This window comes from Curcuma longa, chromosome 1 (assembly GCF_044706935.1).
Source record: "Curcuma longa cultivar G26 ecotype Majalengka, Jawa Barat chromosome 1, ITB_CL_G26_1.1, whole genome shotgun sequence".
NCBI lineage: Eukaryota > Viridiplantae > Streptophyta > Magnoliopsida > Zingiberales > Zingiberaceae > Curcuma > Curcuma longa.
In genome coordinates, this window is record NC_133861.1 from 18486085 (window position 1) to 18503181 (window position 17097).

Below are 17097 nucleotides of genomic sequence, written 5' to 3' on the forward strand. Positions count from 1 at the left end.
ACTAAAAAATATAAGGAATTTTTGGAAACTCTCAAAATATCGATCGCTAGTACTTTTTTAAATTCTAAATAAGTTATTTCAGGTATGATTGAGGTTTTCATAAATGTTTTGAAACCCCAAATGATTTATACAACTCAAGGTAGCTTTTTTTTTTTCTCAATTAAAAAGACCTTGATATTCTACATGAAACTCCCACAAATTTCTACATAATTTCGTATTTTCACAAAAATGGCAGTATTGGGACATCATTTACATATTTGTCAATCTCTATCTGTGGATGATTTTTTGTTAATATTTTTACTCGTTTAAACTCAAGTTTTATATCGATTTTATTCTCATAAATTTGGAGAACACTTTTTAAATTGTGTATAAGATATCTAAAATATAACTAAATTTTGTAACGTCAAGCATATTTTAGATAAAAATTTAAATGCCAGATATGGAAATTCAATGAAATATTTCAAAATAAATGTAACAAGACCATCGGCTTGATAATAAAATTCTAAATAAGCCCACGTAATCCGTCGGCCAGTTTTGTTTCCTTCTTCCCATCTATCGTTCGCCAGTCGCTCCGCCTCCGCCTCCGCCTCCGCCTCTTTTGATTCGCTTGATCGGAGGAGCTGGGAGAAGGATAGTCAGCGATACCGTCGCCTTTAGATCAGGTAGCTTTATACGCTCTTCACTGTTGGGATCCGTGATTCTTCGTGAAAAGAAGGTCCTTTTATACGGGTTTCTTGGTTTCCCAGCTGCGATACCTTGGTTTTGATTCGAGGTTGGGCGCAGATGCCAACCCTTACTCGACTGATTCGCCCGTATCGTATGATTTTTCTTCGTGGGGATCAAAGCATGCTCTCGTGCTGTGGTGAAATAATATCCGTGGTTGCTAATAAAACTAGATGAAACTAATTTGCATGATAATTTTTCTGTGAATCTGAGGAGAAAAAGGCTCAATTTTTCCTTGAAACGGACAGGAAATTAACGAAAGATAGGCTAACGTGATTCGATTCTTGGTGAGCATATGATGGATCTGCGTATAGGTATTTTTAATATGAAAAATTTGCCTTTCAATCCGTCAATGGTCCAAAGGTCCATCTTTTCGATCTAGATATATAGTAGATTTGTAGTTTTAGTGTTGTCTTCTTTTTCCCCCCTCTCCTGAATCTGCTTCCAAAATTGTCACGAGAAGCCATGTTAATCGTGCTACATTGTTTTCTTCCTAACCCTGATGTTACACCAGAGAAGATCCTGCATCTTTGCTACATCCAGATTTCTTGAACCTGAGTTTATGACCTAATGGATTTTCTCTTTTCAGATTCTGGTTTGATTGCATCTTGAGGTCTACCTTACTCGTGAGCTTGAACTACAATACAATATAAAATGTGGAAAAGGTTGTTCTAGCAATATATGATGCTTTTCTATTTCCCCTAAAGTACCAGGAATATTTTAATTACCTTTGCCTTGTCAAATTACAGGTATGGAGTGTGCTAACAGTCAGAAGATATCATGTTGCAGTGCCTAGAATGGTTCGAGCATTTCATTGCTGTCCTAGGAAAGTGCTGTGATCTTGATTTGTACCAGCCCAAAGAACTCAAGGATCCAGAACGGTTAGCTAGGGAAACAGTGTGTATGTGCCTAGAGATGTATATATGCAAGATTTTGCAATAGCTACTAGCTTCTTACATGACCTTATCTGTTTCTTATATATTCTTTTTTCAATTTTTGTTATTCTCAGCAGTTTTGTTTTGAAATTGCTATCGACTATTTGACTGTTGGATACATCCTTTACTTCTCATCATTGTTATTTGTCATTCAATTCTAGCTGAAGGTGTGTGTGTTCATTTTGCAGTTAGTGTAAGTGAAATAGAAGCATTATATGAGCTATTCAAAAAGATTAGTAGTGCTGTGATTGATGATGGACTAATCAATAAGGTACTAGACATAATTATTCTCATGTCCCTAGTCTGATTAATGAGCTGCAGTCAAGATATCATATGTTTGGTAGCATGCTAAATGCATAGGACTCTATATTATTCATCCTCTTACTTAGAAGAGCTTCGATAGTCACATTTATCTTAAATGGTAGAGGCCCACCCCTTTCTAGGAATGATCTTATTTTATGTTAATTTACATCATTGGATCTTCAAGACTTAAAACATGTTTTGCTATTATGCAGGAAGAATTTCAGTTGGCACTATTCAAGACTAGAAAGAAGGAGAGCTTATTTGCTGATCGGGTCTCTTTCTCTCTCTCCATATGTGTGTGTATTGTGACTTTTGAGTTAAATTAATCACAAAAGTGAGGGATCTAGATTTGGATGCTTAAGTAATATTTGTTTATTGTTGTTCACATATTTGCCTATGTATTGGCAAAAAGAGAGAAATGCACCAAATACATTTTTCTTTTACTGGAAAGATTGAGCTGTTTGTAATTTCAGCTAGCTCAAGATTTACCAATGTGTATGTATCATCTATTTTTGCATCTTTGCAAACAACTTAGATGGTTTCAACAACAATGTGGGAGAAACAAAATAAGGTGCGCAGTTTGTGTCATTAAGCTTGAAAATCTTATGAACCAAAAATTGATGGTTCTTCCAAAATTTGCATGAGCTATGAAATGTTTTTTCAAACTAGTAGTAGCACTCTATTTTCAATTTTAGGTTCCTGCAAACTAATAATGAGGTGCTGTGGATTCCCTTAATTGTTTCCATCTCAAGGCTATATCTTTGGATACCACTTAATTTCTTTCAGTTTAGTTTATGATCTACAGTCTTGAAATTTTTAAAATTTTTTTGCAGGTGTTTGACTTATTTGACACGAAGCACAATGGAATTCTAGGATTTGAAGAGTTTGTGCGTGCATTGTCTGTCTTCCATCCTAATGCTCCTATTGATGACAAAATTGATTGTATGCCTCTGATTTCATTGTTTTGTCATTTTTATGATTAAAATGGACAGTATAGTCTTGACGAGTTTGCTTGTTGCATCCTCTTGTTTCTTATTTCATTGTCATATAACTGGTTAGAGATCTTACTATTATATGCACTTTATGAAATCCCCATAATTTAATATCTTGATACTATCTGTTAATAATATACTTAATATTTATTATATTGTGTTATTAAAACTATCAGCAAGCTTCTTTTGTATATATGGATCGTCAAGAATTTGACACCTTTTACCAACTTGATGTTAAGAAATCCCCACACCTAGAAATTTATTTTGTACTATTGTTCCTTTTCAAATTGTTACTTTTTAAGAACAAAAAAATTGTGCCAAAATAACAGATTCAAAGAAAAATAAAAGACCCTGATCCCATAATTGATCTTGATGTATTACTTCTGCATCTCCCTTACAAAGCCTTCCACATGAAGGTTGCTAGTTAATGATTGATTAAGTTTGATGAGTTCACCATCTGAAACAAGAGGTTCCAGTCATGGTACCATCTGTCACTTTAGTTACAGCAGGTCCGTCCTTTTTTTATAATTCACACTTTCTAGGATAATCGGAAGTTTGTGTTGGATGGTGCATTGTTGTTGTTCTGATTATGAAATTTAAATTGTCCAAGCAATGTGCTAAAATTCTATTAACATTTTTTAGTTACTGGTTGTCTAAATCCCACACTAGTGGCATCCTTGTGATTAGTCAATAATCACCTTTGTTTAGTTATTGGCAATTATGTTTACTAAATTTCATTATACATATGTATTATAGTCCTGCCTAAATTTAACCATTATGTTTAATCAAAACTAATCAATTTCTGTTGATAAAAAAATGTTTCTTGATTATATGGAATTTTCAAGACATTTGTCTTGTAATTGCAGTCTCTTTCAAGTTATATGACCTGAAGCAGCAAGGTTTCATTGAAAGACAAGAGGTACAATTCCATCAATTTGACCCACATGACATTTTTCAAATATAACATCTTCCCATGTAGTATAAGTTTCATTTTGAACATTCTAAAAAGAGGGTCGAGAAAAATGTCAGAGTCGTGGAGACATCTGAAGACGTACACTATCTGTTTATGATGTTTTAGATTAAATAGACCAAATTAATGACAAGCCAGATTTTTCACGAGGTCCTTTTTTATAAGATCAAGTAGAAGAATGCATTTACTTTTCAGGACAAATACTATCTTGATCTAGAAAACTGAAGAAAGATTAATATTCCTTTTTCTCTGGCAAACAGTTTTAGGTTAGCTAGCAATCTGAAGGATAATTTTTGTTCTAATTTCTGCATAAGCTGTCTGTGAAACTACCAATGTCACTTGAAAGATGTAATTTTCTCTTTTTGCTGGCAAAAGGTTGTATGTTGGTCAGCAATCTGAACAATATTTTTGGTTTTGGTTTCCTTAAAATAAATTTCATGTTGCATAAACTGCCAACGCTGCTAAATCCAGTTGATAAAGATTAAAGGTTAAGATTTTGGTTAGGACTTCGAAATTAGTGTAAAAAGTATATAAATCCTTGGAATTCAATGCGTTAGAAGATTCCTCTAACTGACCCTGAATAATTAGGATCAATGTGGTTGCTTTTATCCATCTGAACAGTTTGCCTTCTGATTTCTTCAGAATTAGGATCCAGAAAACTCCTGGCTAACTTTAATACTTTGCTATTACATGTATATATCTCCTATTGCTGTCATTGCAAACTCAGATGATAATGTGGCATACAAATGCATTGGAAAGTCAAATTTGACAAAAATCCACATGTCACTTCCAACTCAGTGTTTTAAAGGTCTCACATTCGATAGTTTTCTAATAGAGTTTCTTAACCAGATTTGACTTTGCTTCTTTATTATGTTAAACAATTTTGATTGAGATCATGATTTGAACTAAGCAGTAGATTTCAGGTTGCCAACTGGAATTGAGTGTTGTACTGAATTTCTCTGGTTTTTTCAGTTTATTTCTTATGTATGGTTTGCTAACTGGGAATTAAGAGTACTAGTTATTCGATAATTTACATTCTTTATCATTTTTGGATACAGGTTAAGCAAATGGTAGTTGCAACACTTTCTGAGTCTGGAATGAATCTTTCAGATGATGTGATAGAAAGTATCATTGACAAGGTTGCTTTTATATTCTGTATTTACTAAACCTTTCCAGTTTGCTGGTTTGAAACTAAATTTGGATAAAAATATATTCCTTGATATTGATTTTCTTCAGAGTAGCAAATTTGTTACTACGAACCTTGTATAGTATGTTTTCTTTCAGGCTTCCATAATCTATGATTTAAATAATTTTCTTTGTTTTATGAACCTAATGTCCAGCTTGTGTATTTCAAAACATGGGCAAGTCTGTTTGCTGCATTTTTTACCTTTTTTTCTTTACAATTTCTGTCCGCTTCTTAAATCCAGCTTATGTTAAAAACTTTGTCAATGAGTTCAATTTCTATGTACAAGATGGTTGAGTGGGATCAATATTTGCATTGGGACATCAGCAGCAGCTAAGCATTCTTTATTCCAACTATTTGGAGACGTGAATAATTTCATTTAGTTTCTTCCAAAATTCTCTTTTAATTTTGATTTGATTATCTAATCGTTTTTGAGGGGCATGAGCATTTTTGCATAGCATCTTATTTTTCAAAACCAACTTTTGCACAAAATTCTCTCAAAGTTTTTTTACTTCAACAAGATTATGCTTAGAATCTTTATCTAGCAAAATACCATTTTTTTGTAACTTTTCCATTTGAATTGGCACTTGAAAAAAAACTAATTAACTGTGATGAATTTCATGTCAAACATTTGATTCAACAATGCAACATCAAATTGTATGGATAAGATTCTTGTTTTTTTTTTTACTTAATCTGTTTGACTACATGTATCTTTAATGTATGGTTCTTTTAACTTTGGAAGAACTTTCTCGTTCCTTCTATTTTTTGTAGACTTTCGAGGAGGCTGATACAAAACATGATGGAAGAATTGATAAAGAAGAATGGCGAAGTCTTGTCTTGCGGCATCCCTCTCTTTTAAAAAATATGACTCTCCAATACCTCAGGTGATCTAGTCTCTGATTCAGTGAACATTTTTACCTTTGGTATGTTGCGATGAACGAAATATTGTACAATTAAAATTTCATTATACTGTTCAAAGAATTGATGACTTGTTAATGTAAAACAGTGAGTTATAAACAACTGGTAAATAAATACATATATAGGTTAAGCAGGTTGACATTTTTATGATAGGACACCACAAATTTAGCTTTATTGCCAACAAGCAACTGTACAGAAGATAATTGTAAATACACCCTTACCTCAGTAGTTGAGGTAGAGCTCATTGCTCAGACAACAAGTTTCAATGATGCAGTGCTTCTATAGTAACATGTATGGAAAACACACACACACACAGAGCAGCACAATTACTTGAAATATGAATCTTATTTTACTTCCTGGTCATACCTTGTAAATTTCATGCTAAAGTTTCCCACATAGGAATAGATTTCTTTCTTCAATTCATTGTTCTAGGTATTTCTTTTACATGTATTTCATGCCACATTGAGACATGCATACCCTATTCATGTCTTTTGTATTCACATAGTAGTGCTGTTCAGATCATTGGTATTCTGTAAAGTCTTGATAATGGATGTTGGTTGTGACCATGAAGCTTGCCTAAAAGTAACTTGAACAAATTCATTGGCTAGCCTATTCTTCAATTCCCAACATCTTTTTGCTGAACTATATACCATGAACAGGTTAAGAAAATAATTTCTGCTGTGCATCAGTAGTTATATGCAGACCTGCCATTTAAGTTTCTTGAACTAAACTGCTACTTAAGTATATCACAAAGTAAGTTCGTCTTGAATAAATTTTACATTTCAGTGAACTGTATTGAGCTAGTGCATGGTGATTGTGCATTTTAGTTAAACAAAAACATATTTGGAGATCAAACAAAAAAATTCAAAAATATCGCTTAATACAGATAAGCATGGGGTTATTATGGTTTTTTTTTCTTGTATTACAAATGTTGCTTGCTATAGAGTCTGACGATTGCAGTCATATTGACATTGAAATTATGTTTCAATTTTTTAATGCTCATGTACTATGGCTTCAAATGATTTTTTTTTAGGAATGGCTGACTAAATGATCAGATCCATTAGTTTTGTATGATACATTTATTTATTTATTATTTTGGTTTATAAGACAGTTTTAAGTGACTGACTAGTATTGCTCACAATCATCCATCATTTTTTACATTAGAAAGTCAATCTCTTCATATATGCTCTCACACCACTATAATCTTACCTTTGTGTAGGGACATCACAACGACATTTCCAAGCTTTGTTTTCCACTCTCAAGTTGATGATACATAAGGCCACGCTACATGTTTGAGAACAAACATTTCTCGTTGTGGGCTTGTGTACAGCTCTGCTGCATAATTTTCTTTTTTTTTCCTGTATAAATCATTTAAGAATAATGTCAATAAGTTGGAGTATTTATTGCTTTGAGGAAATTTTGTATGGTGACATTTGTTTAGCGACTTCATATGAGCATATCCGAGGAGGTTGAGGTTTTGGTTCGTTACAATGATTTGTCTGTTTAAACTCAGGATGCAGGTGCGTGCTTACGTGATTAGGATTGTGATTTAATGTAGTAAACAGGCTCAAACACTGAAAGCCCAATCTAATTTGAACCTCCAGCTGAATTTAGTATTCATGTATATTGGCATTATTATTAGTAAAAGGGCGAGTCTCATATTTTCTGGAAGGGAGGGAGTAAAACAGTAGCGCTTGGGATATATATTGGCATTATGATCATTATATATATATTGACGCGAGCTGACAATGTTGACCGTGCATTATGGTCATTGTGTATTATGACACGAGCTGACAATGTTTGACTTGTTTCAGTTCATTGAATTGGATCTCTCTATATAATATATATATAATATGAAGAATCTAACACAATATATTCTACAGATACATGTCGGATGAACACAGCTTTGACTTCAAATGCGTCACATCTCAAACTACGAAGAAGTCAAATATGAGCAGGCTCACATCACCACCCCATATACTGAAGAGGTTTGGGACGCATGACAGAAGGTTTGGAGCTAGGAAAAATAGAAGGAAAAAAAATCAAAGACGGCTCAAAACAATAGGCAAGTGATTCGTTTCCTATTAAACAGATTAGTATAAGTCTTTCATTAAAAAAAATAAAAAGACATTTACAATATATTAAAGAAGCTGATGTAATTAACCGGTGAGGTCTCCCTATAAGATTTGAAATCTCGATAGTTTTTGAAAATAAAATATTTTCAAATTAATTAATTTATGAAATCGAATAAAATAATTAAAATATTTCATATATAAATATAATAAACATATTAAGTTTTTTTAATCTTTTGGTCATTAAAATGATATTGTGAATTGTGATAATTTAGATATTTAATATTTTTTATAGGATCAATCACCCTCAATATTTTATACCCGGTGTCAATTTTAAAAAATACCTTGAAAAATACTTCTTCAGCTTTGTCAACTACACAGCCGCTGTGATCACGTGAGAATCCAAACACACGTAATTTACAAAACGATAGAAGAATTTTAAATGACGTCGTTTGGTATTATAAAGTTATTTTTTTTAAAACTTAAATTTAGTTATTTTTAGTTTTACGGTTTAATTATTTTTTACTATGTTTAAGTTATTTCAATAATTTTATGAGTGATGCTACTTGTCACAACATATTCTCGTCAAAAATTTATGATGAGAATCACGTTCAATCACAATCACTCATTCAATCACAATCATCTATTTAATCTACGATGATCAGGATTTAATCTTAATTTTAAAATCTAAAAACTGCAAATTTCCGTCACAACATTTGTGAGTTTTACGGTTGTGACAAGTAGTTTTTTTCACTAACTTTATAAAATTAAATAATTTTATTTAATTTTATAAAGTTAGTTTTGTTCAAACTTATTTAACAACTCGAAAACTATCACTTATTTACATCGGAAGAAATCAACGAAGTCTCAGCCCGCGCGCTGACCAATGATTCATCAACGCGGATATGATCGATTTTTCTTGAGAGAGAAAAAAAACAAATTATTATGATTATTATCCAACTAAATGATTTGCCAATCGAATTAATTTAGACAAAAAACATTCACTGCGCCATTAACTTACATACAGATTTACTGTATGGTTCCATAACTCTGCTGCAAAATCATCTCTTCTTCTACATGATCATGCAACCTGGTTCTCGATAATACGGATCCTCCCGAATCATAATAGGATTAGAATACGGGTAAATGAAAGGACCATGGGTGGGCCAAGTTAGTACTGGTTCCGGCGTCTTCTCTTCCTTCTTCTCATCTTTCTTGTCTTCCTTCTTCTCCTCTGCAACGCTGAGGAGGTCCACGTGGCCCATCTTCTTCCTCAGAACCCTTGTTAGAGTCACCGAATCAACATCTCCCACGACGACAATCTTATCATCTTCCAGCGTCGCCGATACGACGCCTGCATGCATGCAAATAAAGCATAATCAGTTAGAGCGCAAGAATGAAGAAGCAGAGAAAACAGAGGAAGTTAATTCCATGCGAACGAATGAAGTGACTAATAACGCACCGTGCAAGCCGACAGCAGTTTGGAGAGCCTTAGCCCGCTTCTTGGTGTCTCCCATCGTCAGCCTCATCACTATCTTTTGCTGAAAATTTTTATAGAAACTAAATCAGCAACTAATTAATCCGAGAAGCTGAAGAAGAAGAAGGAAGAAGAAGAGGAGGAGGAGGTACTCACCTGAACCATCCTGAGATATAACAAACTGCTCTTTAACTTCTTGAATGGAGGCCAGGAATTAATTGAAGTGGATTGGGACTTGTGTGTAACTGATGATCCAAAAGCTCGCAGCTACTCGCTCTTTTATAAACAAAGCAGAGAAGTAGCTAGCAATGGCAATGACATGTTCCGTGGCAGGCAAAGCAATTAGGTTTGAACTAAAACGCGGTGTTGATTAGTCTATTGACCTCGTCGTCAGTCGTCGGAGATCATCCATTAGTTATAAATTGTAAATTAATATTTCAGATCGACGAAGACGCTGAACTACGCATTGACTTGACTAGCAAAGCAAAATAAATGCATCTGCAAATCGCAATCGGCTAGGATTTGCTAAATTTAAAGATGATCAAGGGCGAGGAAAATCACCGCGCAGGTGAATTTTATGATATTAATCAAGTAATGAATAAAACTGAAAGAAAGACTCGTATATTGATGATTTGATCGGATAACATCCATGTCAATGTCTCCACAGTGTTCTCCATATTAATGGAGTAAGACAGGTAATTAGTTTCCCATTAAACATAGACTAGAATAAGTCTTCAGTGTTCACACACACGAAGAAAAGTCAATAAAACAGTTGCAATATAATAAGGAGGCTGTGGGACCAGGTAGGGCCCACATTGATCTCATTTAAAGTTTAGTTACTTTTACAAAGTATTGTTAATTAAGATTTTAATATTATTAAAATATTGATATATTTTTTAATTTTACATTAAAATATTTAACGAAAGGCTGTTAAATATTTAACAGCCACTTATATATGTTAAGGGCATGAAGACGCCGCATTAATAACTATATGGTTAACTTGCTTCTTTCTGGTCAATGTAAATAATCATTCACAGCGATAAATGGTTCCTCTGTAGAATCATCCTCATAGCGATCGTCTGCCTAATTTATTTTATTAAAAAGAAAAAAGGAGAAAAATCATTTCGTCTTCACAGTCTATCATATTTTTTAAAATGCTCAAAAAGTATCTAAATCCTTGGAATTCAATGCGTTAGAAGATTCCTATATCTAGCTGACCCTGAATAGTTAGGATTAAGGTGGTTGTTGTTAAGCCATCTGAACCAGTTGGCCTTCTGATTTCTTCGAATATGGATCCATAAAACTCCTGGCTAACTTTAATATAATACTATATATGCTATTACATGTATATATCTCTCATCGCTGTCATTGCAAACTCAGATGATAATGTGGCCTACAAATGCATACTTGGAAAGCCAAATTTGGCAAAATACACATGCCACTGCCAACTCAGTACTGTTTTAAAGGTCTCACATTCGATAGTTTTCTAATAGAGTTTCTTAACCAGATTCGACTTTGCTTTCTTTATTATGTTAAACAATTTTGATTGAGATCCTGATTTGAACTAAGCAGTAGATTTCAGGTTACCAACTGGAATTGAGATCTCTGGATTTTTCAGTTTATTTCTTATGTATGATTTGCTAATTAACTGGGAATTAAGAGTGATAGTTATTCAACAATTTACATTCTTTATCATTTTCGGATCCAGGTGAAGCAAATGGTAGTTGCAACACGTTCTGAGTCCGGAATGAATCTGCTTTCAGATGATGTGATAGAAAGTATCATCGACAAGGTTGCTTTTATATTCTGTATTTACTAAACCTTTCCAGTTTGCTGGTTTGAAACTAAATTTGGATAAAAATATATTCCTTGATATTGATTTTTTTCAGGGCAGCAAATTTGTTACTATGAACCTTGTATAGTATGTTTTCTTTCAGGCTTCCATAATCTATGATTTAAATAATTTTCTTTGTTTTATGAATCTAATGTCCAGCTTGTGTATTCCAAAACATGGGCAAGTCTGTTTGCTGCATTTTTTACATTTTTTTTCTTTACAATTTCTGTCCGCTTCTTAAATCCAGCTTTTGTTAAAAACTTTGTCAATGAGTTCAATTTCTATGTCCAAGATGGTTGAGTGGGATCAATATTTGCATTGGGACATCAGCAGCAGCTAAGCATTGTTTATTCCAACTATTTGGAGACGTGAATAATTTCGTCTAGTTTCTTCCAAAATTCTCTTTTAATTTTGATTTGATTATATAATCGTTTTTGAGGGGCTTGAGCATTTTTACATAGCATCTTATTTTTCAAAACTAACTTTTGCACAAAATTCTCTCAAAGTTTTTTTACTTCAATAAGATTATCCTTACAATCTTTATCTAGCAAAATACCATTTTTTTTTGTAACTTTTCCATTTGAATTGGCACTTGAAAAAAAAAACTAATTAACTGTGATGAATTTAATTTCATGTCAAACATTTGATTCAATAATGCAACATCAAATTGTATGGATAAGATTCTTTTTTTTTTACTTAATATGTTTGACTACATGTATCTTTAATGTATGATTCTTTTAACTTTGGAAGAACCTTCTAATTCCTTCTATTTTTTCTAAACTTTCAAGGAGGCTGACACAAAATATGATGGAGGAATCGATAAAGAAGAATGGCGAAGTCTTATCTTGCGACATCCCTCTTTTTAAAAAAATATGACTCACCAATATCTCAAATGATATTCAATGAACATTTTTACCTCTGGTATGTTGCGATGAACAAAATATTGTACAATTAAAATTTCATTGTACTGTTCAAAGAATTGATGACTTGTTAATGTAAAACGGTGAGTTATAAACAATTGATAAATAAATAGATATATAGGTTAAGCATGTTGACATTTTTATGATAGGACACTACAAATTTAGTTTTATTGTCAACAAGCAACTGTATAAATGCACCCTTACCTCAGTAGCTGAGGTAGAGCTTATTGCTCAGCAATGATGCAGCGCTTCTATAGTAACATATATGAAAATATATATATATATATATATATATATATATATATATATATATATATATATATATATATATATATATATACAGAGCAACACAATTACTGGAAATATGAATCATATTTTACTTCCTGGTCATACCTTGTAAATTTCATGCTAAAGTTTCCCACATAGGAATAGATTTCTTTCTTCAATTCATTGTTCTAGGTATTTCTTTTACATGTATTTCATGCCACATTGAGACATGCATACCCTATTCATGTCTTTTGTATTCACATAGCAGTGCTGTTCAGATCATTGATTCTGTAAAGTCTTGTTAATGGATGTTGGTTGTGACCATGAAGCTTGCCTAAAAGTAACTTGAACAATTTCATTGGCTAGCCTATTCTTCAATTCCCAACATCTTTTTGCTGAACTATATACCATGAACAGGTTAAGAAAATAATTTCTGCTGTGCATCAGTAGTTATATGCAGACCTGCCATTTAAATTTCTTGAACTAAACTGCTACTTAAGTATATCACAAAGTAAGTTCGTCTTGAACAAATTTTACATTTCAGTGAACTGTATTGAACAGTGCATGGTGATTGTGCATTTTAGTTAAACAAAAACTTATTTGGAGATCAAACAAAAAAAATTCAAAAATATTGCTTAATACAGGTAAGCATGGGGTTATTATGGTTTGTTTTTTCTTTTATTACAAATGTTGCTATAGAGTCTGACAATTGCAGTCGTATTGACATTGAAAATATGTTTCAATTTTCTAATGCTCATATACTATGGCTTCAAATGATTTTTTTTAGGAATCTGGCTAAATGACCAGATCCATAATTAGTTTTGTATGATGTATTTATTTATTTATTATTTTGGTTTATAAGACAGTTTTAAGTGACTGACTAGTATTGCTCACAATCATCCATCATTTTTTACATTAGAAAGTCAATCTCTTCATATATGCTCTCTCACCGCTATAATCTTACCTTTGTGTAGGGACATCACAACGACATTTCCAAGCTTTGTTTTCCACTCTCAAGTTGATGATACATAAGGCCATGCTACATGTTTGAGAACAAATTAACATTCTCGTTGTGGGCTTGTGTACAGCTCTGCTGCATAATTCTTATTTTTTTTCTTGTACAAATCATTTAAGAATAATGTCAATAAGTTGGAGTATTTGTTGCTTTGAGGAAATCTAGTATGGTGACATTTGTTTAGCGACTTCATATGAGCATTTCCGAGGAGGTTGAGGTTTTGGTTCGTTACAATGATTTGTTTGTTTAAACTCAGGATGCAGGTGCTTGCTTACATGATTGGGATTGTGATTTAATGTAAGAAAAACATATCGTTATTGTTATGACCTCAACAGACATGGTGATCTCTGCCACTGGTAAGTGGTAAAGACCATAGCTACAGGCGAAATTTGATCAGATGTGGCTCTAAAATTGCTATCGTATTTCTTGAAATGTTGGCAGGCTTTCTGCATTGTTTTCAGTCAAGTTATATAAGGAAATAGCTTTTGCTATAAGAATAGCATTGTCAATAATATTAAGATTCTAAGGGTACGTTTGATAATATTAATTAAGATCTTGAGGTATTTTGAAAAAGCAGTTAAACTTTGTGGCGCATTTCTCAAATACAATTTATTTATTTGTTTTGACTGATATAAGAAGCCATGTAGAATATAGTGTTAGATTCTTCCAGATACATGTCGGGTGAACACAGCTTTGACTTCAAATGCGTCACATCTCAAACTACGAAGAATTCAAATATGAAAAGGCTCACCTCACCACCGCATCTACTGAAGAGGTTTGGGACACCTGACAAAGGTTTGGAGCTAGGAAAAATAGAAGGGGAAAAAAAATCAAAGACGGCTCAAAACAATAGGCAAGTGATTCGTTTCCTATTAAACAGATTAAAATAAGTCTTTCATTAAAAAAAAAGAGACAAAAAAGAAAAAGACATTTACAATATATTAAAGAAGCTGATGTAATTAACCGGTGAGGTCTCCCTATAAAATTTGAAATCTCGATAGTTTTTTAAAATAAAATATTTTCAAATTAATTAATTATGAAATCGAATAAAATAAGTAAAATATTTCATATATAAATATGATAAACATATTAAGTTTTTTAAATCTTTTGGTCATTAAAATGATATTGTGAATTGTGATAATTTAGATATTTAAAATTTTTTTATAGGATCAATCACCTCAATATTTATAAGCCGGTGTCAATTAAAAAAAAAAACCTTGAAAAATACTTCTTCAGCTTTATCAACTACACAGCCGCTGTGATCTTGTGAGAATCCAAAGACACGTAATTTACAAAACGATAGAAGAATTTTAAATGACGTCGTTTGGTATTATAAAGTTATTTTTTAAAAAACTTAAATTTAGTTATTTTTAGTTTTACGGTTTAATTATTTTTTACTATGTTTAAGTTATTTCAATAATTTTATTTTATAAAGTCAGTTTTGTTCAAACTTATTTAACAACTCGAAAACTATCACTTATTTACATCGGAAGAAATCAACGAAGTCTCAGCCCGCGCGCTGACCATTGATTCATCAACGCGGATATGATCGATTTTTCTTGAGAGAGAAAAAAAACAAATTATTATGATTATTATCCAACTAAATGATTTGCCAATCGAATTAATTTAAAAAAAACATTCACTGCGCCATTAACTTACATACAGATTTCTTGCAAATGATTATGCCATTTCAACTATATATAACTGTATGGTTCCATCACTCTGCTGCAAAATCATCTCTTCTTCTACATGATCATGCAACCTGGTTCTCGATAATACGGATCCTCCCGAATCATAATAGGATTAGAATACGGGTAAATGAAAGGGCCATGGGTGGGCCAAGTTAGTACTGGTTCCGGCGTCTTCTCTTCCTTCTTCTCATCTTTCTTGTCTTCCTTCTTCTCCTCTGCAACGCTGAGGAGGTCCACGTGGCCCATCTTCTTCCTCAGAACCCTTGTTAGAGTCACCGAATCAACATCTCCCACGACGACAATCTTATCATCTTCCAGCGTCGCCGATACGACGCCTGCATGCATGCAAATAAAGCATAATCAATTAGAGCTAGCGCAAGAATCAAGAAGCACAGAAAACAGAGGAAGTTAATTCCATGCGAACGAATGAAGTGACTAATAACGCACCGCGCAAGCCGACAGCAGTTTGGAGAGCCTTAGCCCGCTTCTTGGTGTCTCCCATCGTCAGCCTCATCACTATCTTTTGCTGAAAATTTTTATAGAAACTCAATAAGCAACTAAACCGATAAGCTGAAGAAGAAGAAGAAGGAGGAGGAGGAGGTACTCACCTGAACCATCCTGAGATATAACAAACTGCTAATTAACTTCTTGAATGGAGGCGAGGAATTGAAGTGGATTGGGACTTGTGTGTAACTGATGATCCAAAAGCTTGCAGCTACTCGCTCTTTTATAAACAAAACAGAGGAGTAGCTAGCAATGGCAATGACCTGTTCATAAGGCAGGTTTGAACTAAAACGCCGTGTTGATTCTATTGACCCAGTCGTCAGTCTTCGGAGATCATATTTCAGGTTGATTAAGAAGCCGAACTACGCATTGACTTGACTAGCAAAGCAAAATAAATGCATCTGCAAATCGCAATCGGCTAGGATTAGCTAAATTTAAAGATGATCAAGGGCGAGGAAAATCACCGCGCAGGTGAATTTTATGATATTAATCAAGTAATGAATAAAACTGAAAGAAAGACTCGCATATTGATGATTTGATCGGATAACACCCATGTCAATGTCTCCACAGTGTTCCCCATATTAAGGGATTAAGACAAGTAATTAGTTTCCCATTAAACATAGACTAGAATAAGTCTTTCATTCACACACACAAAGAAAAGTCAATAAGAAAACAGTTGCAATATAATAAGGTGGCTGTGGGACCAGGTGGGGCCCATATTGATCTCATTTAAAGTTTAGTTACTTTTACAAAGTATTGTTAATTTAGATTTTAATATTATTAAAATATTGATATATTTTTTAATTTTACATTAAAATATTTAACGAAAGGATGTTAAATATTTAACATCCACTTATATATGTTAAGGGCATGAATTAAAACGCTGCATTAATAACTATATGGTTAACTTGCTTCTTTCTGGTCAATGTAAATAATGATTCACAGCGATAAATGGTTCCTTCTCTGTAGAATCATCCATTGTCGATAATATAAGGAAACAGCTTTGCTAGAAGAATAGCATTGTCGATAATATTAAGATTCTGAGGGTACGTTTGATAATATTAAGATCTTGAGGTATTTTGAAAAAACAGTTAAACTTTGTCGCGCATTTCTCAAAATAAAATTTATTTATTTGTTGTGTCCCCGGGGCAATGGTGAAAGGTAGGACATCCGGGTTGTGATCCAGGGACCCGCGGTTCGATGTGGCGTATTTACATTTCTCAAAATAAAATGCGCTTTCCGATTTATTTGTTTTGACTGATATAAGAAGCCATAGTACCTCAACGTAATAAA

General features: G+C 33.1%; 3 protein-coding genes across 5 annotated transcripts; 1 reads left to right on the top strand and 2 right to left on the bottom strand.

Moving 5' to 3' along the window:
- Nucleotides 1-531: 531 nt before the first annotated feature.
- On the top strand, nucleotides 532-7695 carry LOC141831467 (calcineurin B-like protein 3). Of its 3 annotated transcripts, XM_074718834.1 has the most exons (12): nucleotides 532-662; nucleotides 747-879; nucleotides 972-1037; nucleotides 1313-1388; nucleotides 1473-1624; nucleotides 1847-1929; nucleotides 2174-2233; nucleotides 2795-2903; nucleotides 3820-3872; nucleotides 4982-5062; nucleotides 5878-5990; nucleotides 7244-7695. In XM_074718834.1, the coding sequence occupies exons 5-12, from the start codon at nucleotides 1504-1506 to the stop codon at nucleotides 7299-7301; spliced, it is 678 nt and encodes a 225-aa protein (XP_074574935.1). In that variant the 5' UTR covers nucleotides 532-662; nucleotides 747-879; nucleotides 972-1037; nucleotides 1313-1388; nucleotides 1473-1503; the 3' UTR covers nucleotides 7302-7695. The 3 variants fall into 3 exon arrangements, with proteins under 3 accessions (XP_074574935.1, XP_074574928.1, XP_074574942.1); XM_074718841.1 differs by lacking the exon at nucleotides 747-879 and having other exon boundaries at nucleotides 540-662; XM_074718827.1 differs by lacking the exons at nucleotides 747-879; nucleotides 972-1037 and having other exon boundaries at nucleotides 534-662.
- Nucleotides 7696-8976: 1281 nt separating this feature from the next.
- On the bottom strand, nucleotides 8977-9832 carry LOC141831503 (heavy metal-associated isoprenylated plant protein 47-like). Its single transcript, XM_074718877.1, has 3 exons — nucleotides 9730-9832; nucleotides 9559-9637; nucleotides 8977-9450 (listed from the first exon to the last, which is right to left on the bottom strand). Exons 1-3 carry the CDS (start codon nucleotides 9736-9738, stop codon nucleotides 9170-9172), a joined length of 369 nt encoding a protein of 122 aa, XP_074574978.1. The 5' UTR covers nucleotides 9739-9832; the 3' UTR covers nucleotides 8977-9169.
- A 5271-nt stretch (nucleotides 9833-15103) lies between these two features.
- On the bottom strand, nucleotides 15104-16063 carry LOC141831494 (heavy metal-associated isoprenylated plant protein 47-like). The gene is made up of 3 exons (XM_074718865.1): nucleotides 15909-16063; nucleotides 15748-15826; nucleotides 15104-15635 (listed from the first exon to the last, which is right to left on the bottom strand). The coding sequence occupies exons 1-3, from the start codon at nucleotides 15915-15917 to the stop codon at nucleotides 15355-15357; spliced, it is 369 nt and encodes a 122-aa protein (XP_074574966.1). The 5' UTR covers nucleotides 15918-16063; the 3' UTR covers nucleotides 15104-15354.
- Nucleotides 16064-17097: the final 1034 nt, after the last annotated feature.

Bases quoted from the DNA above. Each gene is read 5' to 3' on its own strand.
- LOC141831467 (XM_074718834.1), top strand. From the start codon at position 1,504: ATGTTGCAGTGCCTAGAATGGTTCGAGCATTTCATTGCTGTCCTAGGA. The intron at 1,625-1,846 runs GTATGTGCCTAG...TTCATTTTGCAG, and splicing joins GTTAGCTAGGGAAACAGTGT to TTAGTGTAAGTGAAATAGAA. The intron at 1,930-2,173 runs GTACTAGACATA...GCTATTATGCAG, and splicing joins ATGATGGACTAATCAATAAG to GAAGAATTTCAGTTGGCACT.
- LOC141831503 (XM_074718877.1), bottom strand. The intron at 9,451-9,558 runs GTGCGTTATTAG...GCATGCATGCAG, and splicing joins AACTGCTGTCGGCTTGCACG to GCGTCGTATCGGCGACGCTG.
- LOC141831494 (XM_074718865.1), bottom strand. The intron at 15,636-15,747 runs GTGCGTTATTAG...GCATGCATGCAG, and splicing joins AACTGCTGTCGGCTTGCGCG to GCGTCGTATCGGCGACGCTG.